We start from the raw sequence: 20,903 nt of genomic DNA, 5'->3' as shown, positions 1-20,903 counted from the left end.
GCTCTGGCCACTAGTAGATTCTGTTTATCAAAATTAACTTGAGAAGTTGAACTGCCTCTGTCTATCTAGAAAACCCTCTTTGGAGAATTCTCTCCTAATACAAGTTTACATTCAAGTCTGAACTGGGTAGATTGTAAGTAAAATGAGTAGTGTATGCATAAAAGTCTCTACTTATCTTCTGCTACAGTCTTTTTTTGTTGAAGTACAAAATGGGGCTTAGGAGACTTTCCCAGGGGATGCCTCAGAATACCAACACATGCAAGGGTTTCTTTGTTTTCAAAGTTTTGAGCTTAAGTGGGTATTTTATGGACATTTAAGATGTGAAGGGCAGGAGTGAAATGGGGGAAAGGAACACAGAGTCACTCACGGAAACAAAACGGAGATCTCAATAATCAAAATAGTTGCTTTGTTCCTAAGAAACCCTCTTTTTTGTTAACGGGTCTAATTTTTAAAAACTCTCAGAGGCCTCTAAAGCACTTGTTTACATGTAGCCCTTCCCCATGTGCGGCCAGGGTAAGGACACTGCAGAAGGCTGTAAAAGCTTACACAAAGCCGTCCTCTACATGATCCCTCTGACTTAAAACCTCTTAAATCATAGCTGCTTAACAGCATGACTTTTATATGTACACACGTTTTGTTTTTCCTGTATTCATCCACACAAGGGGTTGATTAAGAAAAAATTCCCTCAGGTACAGTTCATCCTAGTTTCACCGAAGCCCGTGGAGGAGGCTCTGATGTTTCCACCCTGAGCTCTGTGAACTCTGCTTGTCCTCTGCAAGCCCACAGACAAACAGGCCATTCAAGTGCTCAGTGCTCCCCACTGCTGGTCATGAGACCCACAGAGAAAGAGGGCCTGGGCGATGAGATGCAGGCTCCTCCAGGAATGAAGAGGGCTTCACAACCATCTTCACTCGTCACTGTCTGCCTCTGATCCATAATTCTGACACAGACACGTACTGTATCCATTTGATTTCTGCAATTCAGAAGCAGACGCCAAAGTGTAGATTGCTTTTTCTTCATCCTGGCATTGGCATGACCAATGGCCAGGTATCTAGTGGTGTCAATAAAAGAATAATAGAGAAAAAAAAAAGGGAACAGGAAAAGAACATCCTTATTTACACCATTTGATTGCTATATACCGAAAGCACTTGGGAGAAAACAATGCACACAGTGAAGCATCCAATCAGAAACACACAGCTTTATATTATTACAAAAAAGAAAAATACCTCACCTTGTTTTTGTTTCCCAGCACAGACAGAAATCATTTTAAGACAGAGGATCACACAGTCAGTTGTACACCCAGCTGACAAACACTTTGGGTCTGGATTTCCTCCCCCAACCACATTACAACATCAGCTTTGACACATCTGTAAAACATCTTCTCTGCAGAAAGTCAGACCCTAAAGATCAAACCCAGGGAGGCACCCTCTCCCCAGGCCAGCTACTCTAACTCATAACCCTCTGAAGACACTTGGTAAAGGCAACACAGCTGACAAGAGCAGTGCTGCCTCAGCAGTAGTGGGCTCTGGCCCTGCCAAGGCAGGGAGGACTACAGCCAAGCTTCCAAGAAGCCATTCAGACAGGCAAGGGAGAAGGGGAGGGAGTGCAGTGGGGATATAAGAACCTGATGAAATGGAAGAAAGCATTACCTTGGGAGTTACCACTTTGAATTATTATATGATCAGACTCTAGCCTGGCAACATAGAGACTCCAAGTGCCACAGACAATGGGAAAGAAGTGTACTTCTTGAATGCAATTCAAAGTTATCTGACCTTTTTTCACTGGTTCTAGATTCCATTTTGTTTGGGAAACTACAAGAACTTGTTTAATCAGCCGTGGCTTTCCAAAAAGTAGAGTGATGTGGCCAGGAAGATGGGGACGAGCAGGCCCACCTGGGAAAGGATGGCTCTGACATCAGAACCTGTTGGCTGCCCTCTCCACTGCCAGGGAAGGAAGCTGGCAATGCAGGCAAAGGAAGGCACCAGCCCTGTTTCCTGCCTGAGGGGCAGCATCAAGGTCATAGTGCCCAAAGGCCCGGAAGAGGTCAGTCTCAGATGGGTGCTGGCAGAGTCCTAGCCAAGTGGCCAGGCTGAATCCTTCCTGAGCCATCTGCAGGAAGAGTCAGGAGGGCTAGGCCCTGGCCACTGCCTTGCAGCTCACAGCTGGTTCACACATGCATGCAAAGGGCAGGTAACTAAGTAACCAACCCCTGAAAAGCAGTTTCATAGTTTTTTATTTTTCCCCTTTCAACCTGGTTTTCGGCTCTGGAAGCTGTTCCTGTGCACAGTTCTATTTCCTACAGTTCTGAGAAAGTGGTTCCATCGCAGATGACCAAAGGCTGGACCCCTCTGGCTATAATGTAGACCTTCCAGTGAGTGGTGCTGGCATAGCCTTGAGGGGAAATAGCAAGAGGAAAACATGTAAATGTTAGTGGGTGGGCACACCTGTGGGCAGAGCAAGGTGGGTCTGCCAGAGCTGGCCCTCAGGGTGCACTGCAGAGTCAAAGACAAATCTTTTTCTATTTAATTTAGTTTCTTTTCTTTTTCTTTTCTTTTCTTTTTTTTTTTTTTTAAGAGATGGGGGTCTCACTATATTGCCCAGGCTGGTCTTGAACCCCTGGGCTCAAGTGATCCTCCTGCCTCGCACTCCCAGAGTGCTGGGATTACAGGTGTGGGCCACCACTCCTGGCTTAAAGACAAATTGCTCTGAAAGTCTTTTGGCACTTCCTAGCATCAGTATTCCTAGTTATTATCAGTCCTCTTTAAATGCTTTATCACCGCCCCTCACCCAGGGAACTATGAATCACAATTCAGCAGGCTTACAAAGGCAGGATGCTCTAGATGAGGCTGCTGTTGGGCATCAAGTCTCAGCTTTTACAGCAAGAAGACAGAATAGATTCTGAGGGGGCATAAGACCTACTAGCCAATTTTCCTGTGTCTTTCTATAATGCAGTTTCATTACACAACATCCAGATTAACCTAAACCTAAACCAGCATTGCCCAAATTGGGTTCAGCAAACAGTAGAGTCCTGTAAGATATTCCAAAGAAAATAGGTTCTAGAGTACTATGGGCCCTGCTCATCTTTAAACGAAGAGCACTGAGTAGAATTCAACTTTTACTTGGTGACTCCGGAAGGGTCATGATGGGCAATGACTGTCCTGTACAGTGACTGCAGATATTGTACCTGACCCCCGAAAGGTTTTCTGGTGATCTGGAACCCTTCCTTCCTCCATCTCCACAGGACAATGTACGTTTTGTCAAAAATCACAGAACTTGCATGTCGTGGTGCCATTCTTAAGGGTCCCTACGGTAGAGGAACCCCGTCTGTCCTGCAACACTGAATCATTCTTCTTGGCCAGGGTCTGCTTTCCTGTCCTCACTGTTAACCATGGCAGCTACAGTCATCACGTCTATTTCTGTCACTGCTTCAGGTGCTCGCTGGCTTCCCCACCCCTCCCTGCCCCCATTCTTCTCCCAGACTTGCTCTCCTATTCTTCTTCTCTTCAGTCACCATCCCTCTCTGTGTTCTGTCATGTGACTGGCCTTTTAAAGACACTGCCAACTACAGGGATCCTTTCTTTCTAGTCAACAAACCAGCCAGGCACAGCACAGCAGGTATCACGCACTGGATGTCAGGCTAATCTGGACTATCTGTACCAGCATTTGATGCTCAAGCTTTCTTGATCACTGCCAGACATTTTTTTCCCCCTAATTCTGTAATTGGTATTCCGGTTGCTTGTGGGAGCCGGAAGTATGGAATTCAGATAACTAAGGTGTTTCTGTAGTTGTCTGAATTGCTCGGCATTTGTAAAATATAAGACAGAAACTTGTTCAAGCACAACCACATGCTCCAAACCTAAATATGCCAGAGAGATTTTCACAATAGTCATCTCTTGTGTTAAGAGTCACTCCATTACAGGAAAAAGGTTCAGAACAATTTCCATACAAGAATCCTCCTTTTTGTAGGAAGTTTCCCAAGAGCCAGGCCAGCTGTGCTCCATTATTAGTTAATGCTTGATTTGTACATTATTTTTATTCTTCATTTCTAAATTGAAATAAAAGTTATGTAACTTAAATTAAAACTTGGCATAGCTTGCAGTCCAATTCCTACCCTCATATAAGATGCAAGGTTTCTAGGGATTTGGGGGTCTTCTGAATGGGTAAAATTCAAAGAAATCAATTGGAAAACCCAGTCTGGGCTCTGCCAGAGACTCCAGATCTTGCTTAGGTTTCGTGAGGCAGGAAAAGCAAGGAGGTCAATGGTGACACTTGCTGATTTATTTGCTTCTTCCAAGAAAACTCGGCTGTCAAACTGATTGCTACTGACAGCAGTGGATTCAAACCTGTTTGGAACAGATTTTTAGGATATAAGGCACAGGACAAGTCACATTTGGGAAAACACTGAGCCAGGGCCAAAGGTGAGGTATCAATGTGAGGCTGTGACTTGGCTGTGGTAGCCACACAAAGGTAACATTTCCTTGTGTGACCATTGCCCTTATATACTGCTTGGTATTGGTTTATTTGCAACATGGGTGTATGTTCCTGTAGTCCTGGATTGTCCCTCTCCTGGCTTGACTGTGTTCAAGCAGGCACTTAAGACCTGATGCTCTGCTCAACAGATAGTGGGGCCTTGGGGTGGTCACCTCTCCTCTCTGGGTCTCAACCTTTTCATCTATAAAACGACGGATTGGTCTAAATACTTTCCAGAATCCTTCCTAACTTGAAGTTTCTATGATCAATAGACACAGGCATTCTATATGTTGTATGTACAAGACATTTCTTTCTGCTATGTTTTCTCATTAAGTTGTTTCATTTCTTTCTTTCTTTTTTTTTTTTGAGACGGAGTCTGGCTCTGTCACCCAGGCTGGAGTGCAGTGGCAGGATCTCAGCTCACTGCAAGCTCCGCCTCCCGGGTTCAGCCATTCTGCTGCCTCAGCCTCCGGAGTAGCTGGGACTACAGGTGCCTGCCACCGCGCCCGGCTAATGTTTTGTATTTTTAGTAGAGACGGGGTTTCACCGTGGTCTCGATCTCCTGACCTTGTGATCCGCCCGCCTCGGCCTCCCAAAGTGCTGGGATTACAGGCGTGAGCCACCGCGCCCGGCCAAGTTGTTTCATTTCTAAGCATAAATGTTGAGCCTGTTAATAGAAGAATGTTATTTTTGATTCTACTAAATAAAACTTCTGTGAAGGCAGTACACGATTCTTATTTTTTTTTTTTCTTTTTGAGACGGAGTCTCGCTCTATCGCCGGGGCTGGAGTGCAGTGGCTGGATCTCAGCTCACTGCAAGCTCCGCCTCCTGGGTTCCGGCCATTCTCGTGCCTCAGCCTCCAGAGGAGCTGGGACTACAGGCGCCCGCCACCTCGCCCGGCTAGATTTTTGTATTTTTTTAGTAGAGACGGGGTTTCACCGTGTTAGCCAGAATGGTCTCGATCTCCTGACCTCGTGATCCGCCCGTCTCGGCCTCCCAAAGTGCTGGGGTAACAGGCTTGAGCCACCGCACCCGGCCTGGCAGTACACGATTCTTAAAATAGCTTTTGAATTAAAAACTAAAAAGATCCATGGCTGACTCTGCCCTCCTGGGGCCCTACATACCGATATCTCCCGGCTCTATTGGCATGGCCACAGACTGACAATGTCTTCGGCACTGGAAGGGAGGGATGAGCTGCAACATGGCCTCACCGCTGCCCATGATAAATAGGTCATGCATCTCATGCATCTGGAGGAAAGAACGAGGAGGGGAGGAAAAGGAAGGCAAAGAAAACAAAATAAAACCAGGGGCTTTAGTAAATAAAAATGCTTTCACATATGGCTCTGAGTTTTCTAGCCGAGCAAAGAGGAAATAGAACCAATAACAAAAATTTGCAATTATGTCCAAAAGACAAAAACAAACTACTTCTCCTAAGAATGGCATCTCTTGGTACTAAGACCAGAGTAAAATCTCTTCTATGGGTTCTCCTAAAGAGGCACTGTGTGATTTAGTGGGCAATCCCCTCAGCAAGAGCCCCAGAGCAGATCTGGCATGAGCTTCATAATTTGCAACTAGTTTTAGCCACAGCTTCAAAGTAAGCCAAAGGAAAATACCTAATTGCAATTTAACAAAGGTAGTTCTAGCAGAAACCAATAAATGGTGGCTGAAGTATACAACATTCTGAGATTCTGGGTTTGATGAAAACTTTTTAGATAAATAGATAATCGGGACATCCTTTGGACACTCTTCCATGGAATGTTATTTCTTACTACCAGGGCTCTGATGAGAATTGTGCAGCAGTAAGTTTAAGTTTATACTGCCTGGCAAGACCCAAGGGAGCAGGTACGCCATGCTACTGATTAAAAACTAATGACACTAAGACTGGCCTCTGATTCTGAAAACTAAGGAGACAACCAGCATATGCACCTGCACAGGTAACTACTGCCCCTCTGAGGGCATGCTACTGCCGGCAACGGGCATTAAATGCAACCTGCTATGTGCCAGGGAAGGAGCTGTGAACCCTGGGGATGGGGCTGGGACCAGGGCAGGGAATAGGGATAAAGAGAGGGGTCTTGCTGGGACATTTCTCCTTACCTTGATGATGACAGAAAACCCCTAGGGTCTCTTCTATCATCTCTTCCTCCTATCTCCTGCCCTTCAGAGAAACCCTTTATACGCCCATATAAAGTGGCAGCCAGAAGTCTGACTCCCTGGGCTATGTCTTGGTTTTTCTCTTCACCACTCACGGCCTCCAGAGTCTTGGGTTTGGCCCCATCTTCCCCTGTCCCCAGTCCTGGTCTCTCTGCTGCTGCCACAGGCCTTGCCCATCATGTTTTCATGGCAACAGTAGTGCCATTTCACCTGCTAATGTGGTGACAGGGACAAGCCTGGTCTTCAGCCAGCCTGCAGTTGACTGGCACTCACATTGGCGGAAGCCTTACCATCTGTAGTCCTCACAACAATCTCAGAAGGACCAAAACAAGTGGCTGCATCCTTCTTCACACAGGCCTGAAGCGGGTAGGGACATAGTCATCCATTCCCAGGATGGGAAGAAACAGACGACAGGGTGGCACAGGCCAGCCCTAGGCCACACTGTGGAGTGGGTGAAGTGGGCCTTGGAGCCTCTCACCTTCTCCCCGAGTGCCACTTAACAACCAGCTCCCCACTTCTGTCTTAAGGCTGCCTTTGGATACTGGGCCCACAGACACGTGACTTTAACAGGGCCCAGGGCCCAGGGATGTGGACAACAGGGTGGGGTAACAAGGCTGCAGGGAAAGGAGAGCTTGGGCCAGGGTGGGGAAACAGATTCTCTAAGAAACCAGGCTCTCAGGAGTTTTGCCTGTTTGGCCACTGCCCTTCCCAGAACATCCTCGAGAACCACAGTATGACTTTGGTAAGCATTTGAGTAACTCTGTATTTACTCCTTTGGCTGGGCTCCTTGGTGTTGCGCAGGCTGGAGAAATTAACTCTGGTATTCAAGTGGTAAAACCAAGAGAAAGATAAAGGCCGTGTCCCAGAATTATATTTATGAAGATGAAATCATACAAGGGCCTGGAATTCTAGCCGGCGACAGCAGGATAAACTTCTTTAAAATCCGAGGCAAGAGCCCAGCATCTCCACCCCAGTGCTGGCAGACAGAACTTCTTACTTCTAGACAAAATGATTGTTTTTATAGACTTTCAAATTCCTTTAACACAATTCAGCAAATTTGGAGCCAAGCAATAGTATCAGGAGGTGGAAGCCATGGTCCAGAGTTGGTAGGGGGCCACAGTTTGGGAAATTTTTGTTTTTTTTACACCAAGGAAAATGCATGCTTTTAATTCTCCCAAACCAATCCGGGCTCAAAAACCTTCCTTAGGAATGAGACTTAACAAAAGGAGCAATTCAGAGAAAAGTAAACAGACACAATGCAGAACAGCTTCTCCCAGTCCACTGGCCCCAGAGAGGTAACTTTGGCTCTGAGCACTTGGCCCCAGACTGAAGTGGGAAATGATGGGGGCAGAGTGGGCTTTTCCACCCCAGCCGGGCTGCCTGCCTATCAAATCTTTCCCAGGCTCCCACACTTTTTGCCTTTCAAGTTCTCTACCTGAAATCTCTTAATTGTTTATTTCTGGCAGAAACCACCCTGGGGGTTAGAGGGTAAAGGGTGTGTCCTTGGGCAACTCACTTAATCTCTCTGGGGCTCAGTTTCCTTATCCACAAAATGAAGAAGTTATTCTATTCTTCAAAATGAAGAAGTAAAGCTATTCCTTTATAGCTTTCTTTTCTTTTTTAAAAAAAACAGAGATAGGGTCTTGCTATATTGCCCAGGCTGGTCTGAAACTCCTAGGCTCAAGCAATCCTCTTGTCTCAGTCCCCCCAAGTGCTGGATTAGAGGCGTGAGCGACCACCATTCATGGCTGCTTGCCTACTTTCTAATTTAAGGTAGGAAAGCCAGACTAATTGTACACTGAAGTCCTTCAAATTTTAAGATTTCACTTCTTTTAATATAGAAAAGTAGCTTGCCTTAGGTGTTAGGCGCAGGAGGCAGATTTGCAAGGTAAGTAGACTTTCTGGAAACCTGCCTTCATGACAAGGTGTGCCCCTGCAAGTCTCCTGGCTAGCAGCAGGAGGGGAGAACTAGACTGTGTGGGTGTCCCTTCAATTCATCCTCTACGCCAATATGCAGGGAAGGCCTTGGTTATGACATCAGCCCAGATCCCAAGTAAAGAAAATTCTAGATCCAAGTCCTCTCAAAATTTCCTACCTTACTCCCCACAACAGGTTCCGGGTGAAGAAGGAAGCAGTTGTTTAAAGAGGCATCTTTTGGAAATGGCAGGTGAGTGAAAACAGGAAAAAGCTCACGTAACATTTGTGATCTGTTCAGAGGTCTTCTCCTGTAGAAGTTTGAAATAGAAAAAAAGTATTTAACTGGTCAAGCCAGTCCATGACTAAGAGAGAGCCAAGTAAGGGTGGGAAAACCGTGGGCGGTGGGTAAAGAGGGAAAAATAGGAGTACAGTATCTTAAGTACTAGGTCCCTGAAGAATAGTTGCACAGAGTCAATGAAGTATAACGTGCACACAAACAGGCATAAACTCTACAGCCATGATTTGAACATGTGGGTGGAGTGTTTCTAAACTGCAGCTAAAACAATATATAGAGGAAGGAAAGAAACAATCTATTCATTCTATCTTGGAGAAGACTGAAGTAACAGCAGGCCAGGAGGGGGAAGGGAAGAAGAGAGAAGGAGGAAGGGACAAAAAGCATGACCCTTCTTCTGAGGCAGAGGGAGACGCAGGGGGAAGCCTGCTCAGCTTGTTCAACTGGGCACTCTAGCACGCAAACAAACAGCATATTTAAAGAAAGATAGAAGTATTAAGACATTAACAAAAAGCCTGAAAAAGCCATTTTAATTATTTTGGAACAGTTCTAAGATGGAAACTGGCTTTCTTTTCTTACTAGGCAGCAACTTTAACCACAAACAATGAACCATGTCTTCCGCTGGGCACAGGAAAGAAGAGCAGGACAAACTGGGGTTTCGATCATGGCTGGGTAACCTTAGGCAAGTTACTTAACCTCTCGGTTTCCCATTTTTCTTTCTTTCTCCCCACTCCTTTTTTTTTTTGAGACAGGGTCTCACTTGGTCACCTAGGCTGGAGGGCAGTGGTGTGATCACGGTTCACTGCAGCCTCAACCTCCCAGGCTCAAGCTATCCTCCCAACTCAGCCTCCCAAATAGCTTGGATATTTTTTGTAGAGATGGGGTCTCCCTACGTTGCCCAGGCTGGTCTCGAACTCCTGGGCCCAAGTAATCTACCCGCCTCAGACTCCCAAAGTGTTAGGATTATAGGCATGAGCCACCACGCCTGGCTACTGATTCCCACTTGTCTGATCTGAAAAATGACAACAATCATTCCTACTTTCCAGAGTTATTATCAGTGTCCCCAGTAAGCCACAGACACTAAGAACCAACGCACACTGCCTGGCAGAAACAAGTGCCAAAAAATGCAATTCTCCTTCTAATATTTGCACTCTCTCTTCAGCCCCGGCATGAGGCCACATTCTACATAAAATGCTAAATGCATACTTAGAAATAAATTATGACTCTATTAGACAAACTTGCTGTCTCCCGCTGGTGGCGCCCCTCCTTCTGACACACCTCTTCATCCATCCCCTTTCTCTCTCATCATTGGTTTATCAGTGGAATCCCAGCATTGGATTTGTAAAATGCTGGGCCTGTGGTAGTGGCTCAGTGATAGCTATTACTGTTTTGCGAGTATTTCTGGTCTGCCCCTTTCCTACTCACAAGCTAAGTGCCCCCATAGCCCACCCCCACCCATTTTTTTCTGAGACAGAGACCTCATTCTATTACCCAAGCTGGAGTGCAACAGCGTGATCTCAGCTCATGGCAACCTCTGCCTCCCAGGTTCAAGTGATTCTCATGCCTCAGCCTCCAGAGCAGCTAGGATTACAGGCATGTACCACCACACGTGGCTAATTTTTGTATTTTTAGTAGAGATGGGGTTTTGCCATGTTGGCCAGGCTGGTCTCCAACTCCTAGGCTCAAGTGATCTGCCTGCCTCGGCCTCCCAAAGTGCTGGGATCACAGGCGTGAGCCACCATGCCCGGCCCTTTTCACACTCACCATGGATAAGGAAATGGGAACCACCGTTCAGGAAAGCAGCGCCACCACTTGGCGAAAAACCCTTCAGTGAAGCCTTCTGTCACCTCAGGGTACTGGCACAAAAAATGCTGAATCTCCTCCGACGACAGGGGCTTTCCCGTCTTGGCAAGGGAGGAAACAAAGTAAAACAAAACAACACAGAGTTACTTGTCAGAAATTTCCTAGAGCTTGACCTAGCCTTTAAGCAAGCAGCCAATCAGTGGGAGACTCAGGCTTCTGCTCACCTTGATCACCAATGGATGGAGCCTCTCAAATTTCCCTGGGGCATCTTCCAGGAGCATCACCTTCAGGGGTTTTTGGGCACAGCCAGTGCAGTTGGCAGGAATGGGCTCTGACTCATTCTGCTCACAGTCCTTTGTCCACCAGGGGTCTGAGAGAGGAAGGGATATGGAGAAAGCAGATACTGAAAGAGCACAGCTGGTACATCCAGTAGCTCCAGCAATGAAACAAGAAAGGAAAGACATCAGAATGACTTTATTTATTTATTTATTTATTTATTGACAGAGTCTCACTCTGTTGCCCAGGCTGGAGTGCAGTGGCACTGTCCAGCTCACTGTAACCCCAGCCTCCTGGGTTCAAGAGATTCTCCTGCCACAGCCTTCCGAGTAGCTGGAACTACAGGTGCAGGCCATCACACCTGGCTAATTTTTGTATTTTTAGTTGGAGCGGAGTCTCGCCATGTTGCCCAGGCTGGTCTTGAATTCTTGGGCTCAAGTGATCTGCCCACCTCGGCCTCCCAAAGTGCCGGGATTACAGGCGCAAGCCACCGCATCCAGCCCATAATAATTTTTAAAACACACAATGATAAGCCCTGGAGACCGCTGAAAAGGTAAGATACACATGAAGCAGCCTCTGAGGAGGGAGTAGAGGACAGGGGCAGGAAGGAGAGGTACTCTTCTCTGTATACCTTTTTACACTTTGTGGAAAATATCTTTTAACTTGTACATGCATTTCCTAAATCAAATCAACAAATAAAGCATAACAGCTAGGAAAAACTTTCAGCAGTGTGGAGCTAAAGACGTACTTCTCCCAACATTTTCTAACCTATGACCCATAGGGCTGAAATGTCTACAGCACAGGGGGGCTGGTGTGGAGAGAAGGGTGACCCCTTCATCGCTGTGCCCTAATGCACTTCTCACACATGCTGGATGTGTGCCTAGACCCTTGGTTCACAAGGACACATGGGAGCCAGGACTCTGGGAAGGAAGAGTGAGAAAAGGGCATAGAAGAGGGAAGGGATGGAGAGGGTAGACAGGACTTTTCTGGAGCCATCTTTGGAATAAAGTGAATTGTATCTGTCCATAAGACAGCCCTCTATCCCAGCTCAGGAGGGGGTGGGACCGCCGGCCATAGTTTCCAGCCCCACATGCTGGTCAGAAATGGAAGACTCCCAACCCAGACCCCGCTGTGAGTGACAGCAGCTCCCTGACACGCCTGTCTGGTTTGGCTCCTTCTCTGAGGGGCTCTTGTTTCTGCACAGCCTTTCCCAGCTTCCCTCTGTTGCCATGCTGTTTATAATGTTATTTCATTATTTCTTGTTTACTTTCTGTTCCATTTTGGATTTCATCTGTGTTCTCTGAGAGATGTGTTTGTTTTAAACTCTGCTTTGAATCTAAAATGTTTCAGAAGATGGTTCTGATTAAAACCCAATGGAAACCAAATCAGGAGAGAGCCTACAACAAATGATAACAGACAACCAAATGTGGCTGAAACGAAGTCAAGTTTTTAAACCAATAAACATACTTGGAAACTGACTCTTAACCACAAAACATTTTCTGTGGTTGGCAGTAAGCGCTTTATCCTTGTTTTCTCTGAGGCAGTAGTAGTGGGGCATAGGAAATCCTCGTCAGGGAAGGACCGTGTTTGTTCTTGGCCAGTCTCCTGAGCATCCTCCATCTCTTGCAGATAGTATCTGTGTTTCTGGGAGGCAATTGCCACCTACCTTTCTCAGCCAGTCTCAACCTGCAGGAAGATTATTAGCCAGAGGATTACTGATACAGTCTGCTCCTGCGAGGGCACCTCTCCTCCCACAGTGCTCCGGGGGTAGCTGACACCCTGTAGTGCCACCTGTTTCAGTGGCACACTGAGGCTGCAAAGTTGCATTTTTCTTCTCCAATATTTTCAAATGTTTCTTATTCAGGGTCAAATATGATAAATTCTTGCCAATATGCAAAAACTCTGGGTAATGGACACACCATGAGGCATAATCATAACAACATGTTACAATTATATAGCATTTCAGTTTCCGAAGTACTTGCAATGGAAGGGGAAGGAGAAAGAAAGATAACGCACTGAGTGCTTGCCCTATGTTAGTCACTTTCCCATGTTACAGCATTTAATTTTCACTGTGTAATTACTGAGTAGGAATCACTATTCTCATTCTGTGGATGAACAAACTGAAAGTCAGGGGTGACAGGAAGTTCCCGAGGTGCCAGAGTGTGGCAGGAAGAACACAGGAGATGCTGGGCGCACAGTGGGGGTTTGGGTAAGGAAACAGGCTGCAGAGGGAGATGTGGTGAGGGCTTCCAGGGCTTGAAGCATGTCTGACTCCACTCAGAACAAAAAGAGGAACTGTTGGAGGCTTCTGAGCAGGAATTTCTTGATGTTCTAGGAAGATTATTCTGGATTGTGATTAGGGTGCCCTAGAAGAGAGAGGCTGGGAAAAGGAAGATCTGGTTATATTTTAGTTTTGCCCGTTTTTAGGGAAAAGGGGGGGTTCCACTGTGATGAGAAGTGAAATATAATGAATGAGGCAGTGAGAATGGAAAAAAGGGGTGGATTCTAGAAGCAGTGAGGATGAAACCTACAGCCCCAAGCAGCACTACTGTGAATGTCTGCACGACACTGTCCTCTTGGTCAGTGTCATCATAAACCTGCAGATCCCTGCTATCGTCCATGTCTAGTGCTCATCTAGGGAACGTCATCTCCAGATTTATTATGACACTTTTCTGTAGTAGTGTGTCATATTCCAACAGAATCAGTTAATTATGACAATCTTCCCAGGAGATGAGAGTAAAGCACCACGAGAAAGGGGCACCTTCCTCGAATTTGTACAAAGGTGCTGCATGGGCTAGCAGCGAGCAGCTTTTTTTTTTTTTTCTTTTTTCTTTTTGAGACGGAGTCTTGCTCTGTCGCCCAAACTGGAGTGCAGTGGCCAGATCTCAGCTCACTACAAGCTCCACCTTTCAGGTTCCCGCCGTTCTCCTGCCTCAGCCTCCCGAGTAGCTGGGACTATAGGCGCCCGCCACCTCGCCCGGCTAGTTTTTTGTATTTTTTAGTAGAGACGGGGTTTCACCGGGTTAGCCAGGATGGTCTCGATCTCCTGACCTTGTGATCCGCCCATCTCGGCCTCCCAAAGTGCTGGGATTACAGGCTTGAGCCACCGCACCCGGCAACGAGCAGCTCTTAACCTAAGAGGAGAATTATTTTAACTACAACTTATTTTTTTTTTTTTTTTTTTTTTTTTTTTGAGACGGAGTCTCGCTCTGCCACCCAGGCTGGAGTGCAGTGGCTGGATCTCAGCTCACTGCAAGCTCCGCCTCCTGGGTTTAGGCCATTCTCCTGCCTCAGCCTCCCGAGTAGCTGGGACTACAGGCACCCGCCACGTCGCCCGGCTAGTTTTTTGTATTTTTTAGTAGAGACGGGGTTTCACGGTGTTAGCCAGGATGGTCTCGATCTCCTGACCTCGTGATCCGCCCGTCTCGGCCTCCCAAAGTGCTGGGATTACAGGCTTGAGCCACCGCGCCCGGCCTTTTTTTTTTTTTTTTTGAGATGGAGTCTCACTCTGTCGCCCAGGCTGGAGTGCAGTGGCATGATCTCGACTCACTGCAACCTCCGCCTCCCGGGGTCAAGCGATTCTTCTGCCTCAGCCTCCCAAGTAGCTAGTAGCTGGGATTACAGGTGTCTGCCACCAAACCCGGCTCATTTTTGTATTTTTAGTAGAGATGGGGTTTCACCATGTTGGCCAGGCTGGTCTCAAACTCCTGACCTCAGATGATCCACCAACCTCAGCCTCCCAAAGTGCTGGGATTACAGGCGTGAGCCACTGCGCCCAGTCCAGACTAATTTATTTAATTTTAATTTTATTCTGAGCTTTAGATATTCTTGGGATTTCCAGGTAGAGATGCCTTTAAAAAGCAGGTAGAAGAAAACCCAGTAAAGGGAAATCAAGAAAGAAAAAGAAAGTAGGAATAGCAAACTGAAAGAAAAACTTGGAGGTGGTGTTCCTTGAAGGTCTAAGAACACAAGTAAAAAACTGTTAGTACTAAAAAGAGAATTTAATAAGGTGACAGAATACAAGATACAAATTTTCAGATACAGATTTTTACAAGATACAGATTTTCTGTCTGTTTTGTTCACCGCTTTGTTGAGAACAGTGCCTGGCATATACAGCAAAGTCTCAAAAAACATTTATTGAATGAGTGAATGAAGTTGGGGAGAGGGAGGAAGGGATGGAAGGAGGAAGAGAAGGAGGGAGGAAGGCAGGAAGGCAGGTAGGAAGACTGATTTTTCAGAAGTTTTAACAATAGAATTAAGTCCATGGGGAGAAAAATCAAATGAGCAATCTGGATTCACAGAAACCTCAAAATAAAGATTAAATAAATATAACCTCATGATTTCTTACATTATAAATGCACCCGAGAAAAACCTGCAAAGCCCATGACAAAGTTCCCGTGACGTTAACTAGTGTGTGCTCAATATTTAATCAGGCTGTTCTCTGGAAGCTTGTTTTTGCATAGCACCTCTTCTAGCACCCTGGGCATGAGGCAGGGGTGAAGCCTTGACAGTGAAGGAGGCTTTTGCCAGGTCCCTGCATGTGTGGCACCATGCCCAGAGCCATTTTCACACACTGCAGAGAGGGAAAGAGCCCAAGAAATCATTTCACCAACAGCCTTGCCTCCAGGAAGCAATGCATTTGAACCACTCCAAACCATACACAGAGTCTACTTTCATGAGTTCTCACTTGTACAAAAATTTGTTTCTAAATGTGAAAATTTATTATCAAAAACACAGCAAAGGAAAAAATTAAAAATAAATAAACAAATGTGAGACTTTGGATGTCAGTCAATCCCGTTGCACATTAGTTTCCTCATCTTTGAAATGAACATAAAAACAGTATCTACCTTATGTGACTGCTATGAAGACTGAGAAATACATATAAAGTACACGGCACAGTACCTGGTATACAGTAAGTGCTTGACAGAGCTATTATTATCACAGAAGGTAAGCTTATTTTGCAAACAAAAGAGTAAGGTTTTCCTTGAGGTCTAAGCAGTTCATCTTTGAGCACAGATCTGGACTCTCTAAGTCTCACTAGGTTCTTAGTTTGAGGCCAATAAATGATCTGTTATCTCCAAAACTTCTTGATGTTGCTGGATCTGCTTCTTCCTTTGAAGGTCAATGGATGCATCAAGTTCCAAATGTGTGCCTTTTCCCTGTATGTGAGAACTGTCCCAGGCTTCCTCAGTAAAAATGAATGTGTTATTTTTAAATTGGCCAGAAAATGACCAAAGTAAACAAAATAATTGGCCAAACATGCTGGTGCTTGGCTTGACTGAGGGCAGAGATGGCAGGCAGTAAGTGTGGTATCTTGGACAGAATGCTAGAGGGGGTTAAGAAACTAGGGTTCAAGTGTGATTTTGTCACTTTTAGCTGGGTAAGCAAGCTCTTTTACCTCTCCTGGCCTCAGTTACCTCTTTTATAAAATGGGGTATGTACCAGATTAAATCTAAAATTCTTTTTCAGCTTTAAGACTCAATGATTCCTTGGAAATGGTAAAAACCAAGGGGATGGTTGGCAGGAGTAAAGGGACTATAAAGATATGAGTCCAGGAGGGGAGAAAAAAACTAAGAATGTGAATGTAAAGAGAAAACTCTGGGTAAGAGGAAGGATTAAGTCAGTCAAATATTATCCATAAGGGTGCAGACTAGGAGGATGAGCTGGACTGAATGTCTAAGACAAGACCAGGTCAGGAAAATCCTAAAGGGTCCGTAGCTTGAAAGACCACTTATCTTTGGAACAGCCAGAAAGAACATTGTCTCTTCAGGGACTAGGGAGTTAAGAGAAAGTAACTGATGATCTGAGAGCGAGAGAGAGTGTAGAACTCCAACATCAGACTTAAAGCTAGACTCTTCAGGTCTACTGCATGGCTACAGACTACTCACATCAGAGGTGAAGGGCTCAGACTCTGAAGACTGGCTGCCTGGGTTCAAATCATGGCTCCATGACTAGACTTGGGACCTTGAGCAAGTGACCCAACCGTACTGTGCCTCAGTGTCCTCATCTGTAAAATGGGCATAAAACCTGAAGCTACCCTATAGGGATGCTGTCAAGATTAAATAAGCTGATACATGGAAAGTCCCCTGAACAGGGTCTGGCATCTGGTAAGTAATAAACAAGTATCAGTTTATTTACTTATTTTTTGCTGCAGAGTGGGATGTTTCTATGACTCGCTACGAAGTCACTTCATTCTTCTTATTGAGAGCATTTAGGGGCAGAATTTCCTATCTAAGGCTGAAATCTAGAAAAAGAACCCCACTTCTGTCACCTTTTTGTTCCCTGGGTGGGGTCGGGGGAAACTTCTAGTCACTGGTGGTGGTACCTCTTATATATCACCAAGGCTGCAGCTGCCCTCCATCATTCCTGAGGTGCCACTGCAAGGAGCATCAGATGACCCTGGGAGGGTGAGACAGGCCAGCACTTCAGGAAACCATATGGGGTTTCCTTTGGGGAATCTGCCACACCATTCTCCCCTTGCATTTACTTTAAATGTACAGCTAAGTAATCCTAACTTGAAGGTAGTTGTTTTCTGACACCAGGACATTAAAAATGATCTATTTTTACTTTTCCTGCCCTCTTACAGGCCCAGATTAAGTTGCACTTAATTCTCCCTCATGTGTTTCTGTTGACCCTTCATATAATTATGCATTTTTAACTTTTCTTCCAAATGCTATGCAAAATGCTGTTAGTTTCACATGTCTACAACTTCCCAGAATTATCATACATAGGAAAATATGGTGCTTCCATGTCCACATTTACAAGTAAAAACAGCACTTTAATAGAATCAACAACATTAAAGAGCTAAAGCCACACCCTTCCAATGCTCACTCGCTCTCTCTACAACTGAGCTCCAAGGACTTGTTTTATTTCCATCTGCAAGGCAAAATATTGATTTGAAGTGGTCCAAATAATCCAGCTTGTTGACAAGACACTAATGTTTCTGGAATGTTTAAACTATGATTTAGAGAAGGAGCAAGCAGTGTTCATTGACGATGCCCCATTTCTCAATTCAACAGTGTATGGAGATTTACTTTATAGGACCAGGGAAGAAGATAATGCCATCAACCAGATCGGGAAAACTCATCAGGAGTTGCTGTTAGGGAGGCTGTCGGGGGAAGACAGTCAGAAACGAGACTGGTGTGTCTGAGGAAGAGGCACAGACTGGCCCAACTGACAAGTTTCTCTCGCTGTTTCCTCCAAATGCTCTGAACTGTTCTGATAGGAGTTTGAGACTGCATTTTTTTTTTTTTTCCAGCTCTGTTGATGACATTTCAAAAACAACCTTCCCAATAAATTCAAGGAAGTTATATCTGGAATTTTCAAATGAAATATCTGAGCTGTTGATTTTTAAAAAAACAAAAACTCATGAGGTGGAGTTCTTGTCTTACAATGTTCCCTTCCTCTGAGTTTGATATAATTTTGGAAACCTTTCCATGACTTCCTCAAGTGTACAAAAATAGCTTTCAATGAAGACCCAATCCAAGGGATGATTTTTATGACTGATTAGGTCTTAAAGAATGACATTATGATTATAAAACTTAAATACATTTTTTCTGAAAGCATTTTTCCTAAAAGTTATGACACATTCTAAAAGTTTCAGAACATGGTTACACAATAAATTCTATAATCCATTTGTGATATTAATATACATATTATTCTACATTGCCAAATAAGATAAACATCACCAAAAAAATCCCAAAATAGGCCGGGCGCGGTGGCTTATGCCTGTAATCCCAGCACTTTGGTAGGCCAAGACGGGCAGATCACGAGGTCAGGAGATCGAGACCATCCTGGCTAACACGGTGAAACCCTGTCTCTATTAAAAATACAAAAAAATTAGCCGGGCGTGGTGGTGGGCGCCTGTAGTGCCAGCTATTTGGGAGGCTGAGGTAGGAGAATGGTGTGAACCTGGGAGGCGGAGCTTGCAGTGAGCTGAGATCACACCACTACACTCCAGCCTGAGTGACAGAGCGAGACTCGGTCAAAAAAAAAACTCAAAATAATATCCCCCTTTCTCAAAAAGTAAATTTCTTTACACTTACACACACACACACACACACACACACACACACACACAATTGGAGGCAGGGTCTCGCTATGTTGCCCAGGTTGATCTTAAACTCCTGGACTCAATCAATCCTTTTGCCTCAGCTTCCCAAATTGCTAGGATTGTAGTTGTAAACCACCGCATCCAGTCCGAAAAAGTAAATTTCAACTCGTATTACATGTTACAGTATTCTCAAAAGGAAACCCCTCAAATAGTCTGTCAAACTATGAATTCTTATGCCACTGATGCACTGTTACTAAATTTATGTGTTTTTAAAATTCGATTTACTGGCAAAATTGATATACTTTTGAGCATTAAATTAAATGAGCTGCGACAGACAGAAGGACTAAACTGAAAGAGTGGGATATACTTAGGCAAAAACCTAGCCCAATAGGCCAAGGACTGTTAGAGGACCTTTAGAAGCAAGCTGAACTCAGTTGCTTTCAATAAACCAATACCTATGTACTAAATATGCATTATGGACAGGAATCACAGGAGAGAAAAGGATGAGATACAATCAAATCCTTTTTATGGGCAACACATTCGTCCCCATCATGTGTGTTCTGGAATTTGGGGGTGTGAATTTGGCTCTACCAGATGTTCCTCTAGCAAGTTTCTTAATCTCTCTGAGTCTTGGTTTCTTAATCTGTAAAACGGGGATACTAAACCCCATCTCACAGAGTTTTAGTGGGGACTGAATTAAAGGAGACAATATAGGAAGGGTGCCTCTCATTAGGTATCAATAAATGTTACTTCCTTTCCTATCATATACTGTCAAGAAAACTATATCTAATAAGTAGTAAATGTTGCATTTTACCTGGAAAGGGTCTGTCTTCATCACCCCCATGCAGAGGAACTCCCTTGTTTTCTGACATGTACTTCTTGGTAATGGGCAAGGACATCAGCCTAATGTGATGGATGAGTGAGCGCCAGGTGTGAGCTCCAGAAAGCACTGGCTCAGGTGCTAATGGGCTGAAAGGTTGAATCACAAAGTAGGCAGTGAGCAAGATTAATCCCAAGGTTGCGAGAACCTACAAGGAAAGACAGAAAAGGCATTAATAATCATCCCAGCAAACAAATACCTGAATACCAAGAAAAACAAAACAAAACAAAATAGGCCTCTTCTGCTATTTCCAATGTGCCTTAAGAACCAACCCATTTTCATAAACAAATCACTTATGTTTACTTCTGGAAGAATTTAGAATTTGAGAACTATGGGGACTGCAAGGCTCACCAAGCTGCTACCATATAATCAGTGTATTTTTAAATCCACCATTTAAAAATACACAGAGGGGGCTGGGCGCAGTGGCTCATGCCAGTAATCCCAGCACTTTGGGAGGCCGAGGCAGGTGGATCACGAGGTCAGGAGATCAAGACCATCCTGGCTAACACGGTGAAACCCCGTCTCTACTAAAAATACAAAAGATTAGCCAGGCGTGGTGGTGGATGTAGTCCCACCTACTTGGGAGGCTGAGGCAGGAGAATCACTTGAACCTGGGAGGCGAAGCTTGCAGTGAGCCAAGATCGCACCACTGCACTCCATCCAGGGTGACAGAGCAAGACTCCATCTCAACAACAACAACAACAACAACAACAACAAAAACACAAAGGGGCTGGGCGCAGTGGCTCACACCTGTAATCCTAGTACTTTGGGAGGCCAAGGCGGGTGGACCACCTGAGGTCAGGAGTTTGAGACCAGCTTGGCCAACATGGTGAAACTCCACCTCTACTAAAAATACAAATATTAGGCCGGGCACAGTGGCTCATGCCTGTAATTCCAACATTTTGGGAGGCTAAGGTGGGTGGATCACCTGAGGTCAGGAGTTCAAGACCAGCCTGACCAACATAGTGAAACTCCCATCTCTACTAAAAATACAAAATCAGCCAGGCATGGTTGCGCATGCCTGTAATCCCCGCTACTCGGGAGGCTGAGGCGGGGCAGTT

At 45.2% G+C, this 20,903-nt stretch overlaps 1 protein-coding gene across 9 annotated transcripts in view; it reads right to left on the bottom strand.

Annotated features, from left to right (window-relative positions):
- Positions 1 to 1,178: 1,178 nt before the first annotated feature.
- CUNH6orf89 (chromosome unknown C6orf89 homolog) overlaps positions 1,179 to 20,903 on the bottom strand; it is a 49,839-nt gene continuing 30,114 nt past the window's right edge. For 8 of the 9 annotated variants that reach the window (XM_033217005.1, XM_033217004.1, XM_033217001.1 and 5 more), the window contains 6 exons: positions 19,777 to 19,990; positions 10,858 to 11,003; positions 10,595 to 10,734; positions 8,717 to 8,846; positions 5,595 to 5,718; positions 1,184 to 2,391 (listed from right to left, as the gene is read on the bottom strand). In XM_033217005.1, coding sequence (XP_033072896.1) covers positions 2,297 to 2,391; positions 5,595 to 5,718; positions 8,717 to 8,846; positions 10,595 to 10,734; positions 10,858 to 11,003; positions 19,777 to 19,990 — 849 coding nt within the window. In that variant the 3' untranslated portion in view covers positions 1,184 to 2,296. Of the gene's footprint in view, positions 2,392 to 5,594; positions 5,719 to 8,716; positions 8,847 to 10,594; positions 10,735 to 10,857; positions 11,004 to 19,776; positions 19,991 to 20,903 lie in introns of all 9 variants that reach the window. The other variant, XM_033216999.1, reaches the window with a different exon arrangement.

The sequence above is a fragment of the Trachypithecus francoisi genome, unplaced genomic scaffold (assembly GCF_009764315.1).
Source record: "Trachypithecus francoisi isolate TF-2019V2 unplaced genomic scaffold, Tfra_2.0 Lachesis_group10, whole genome shotgun sequence".
NCBI classification, from domain to species: domain Eukaryota; kingdom Metazoa; phylum Chordata; class Mammalia; order Primates; family Cercopithecidae; genus Trachypithecus; species Trachypithecus francoisi.
Note: the sequence above shows the minus strand (reverse complement) of the source record. Positions and strands in the feature narration are given on the sequence as shown.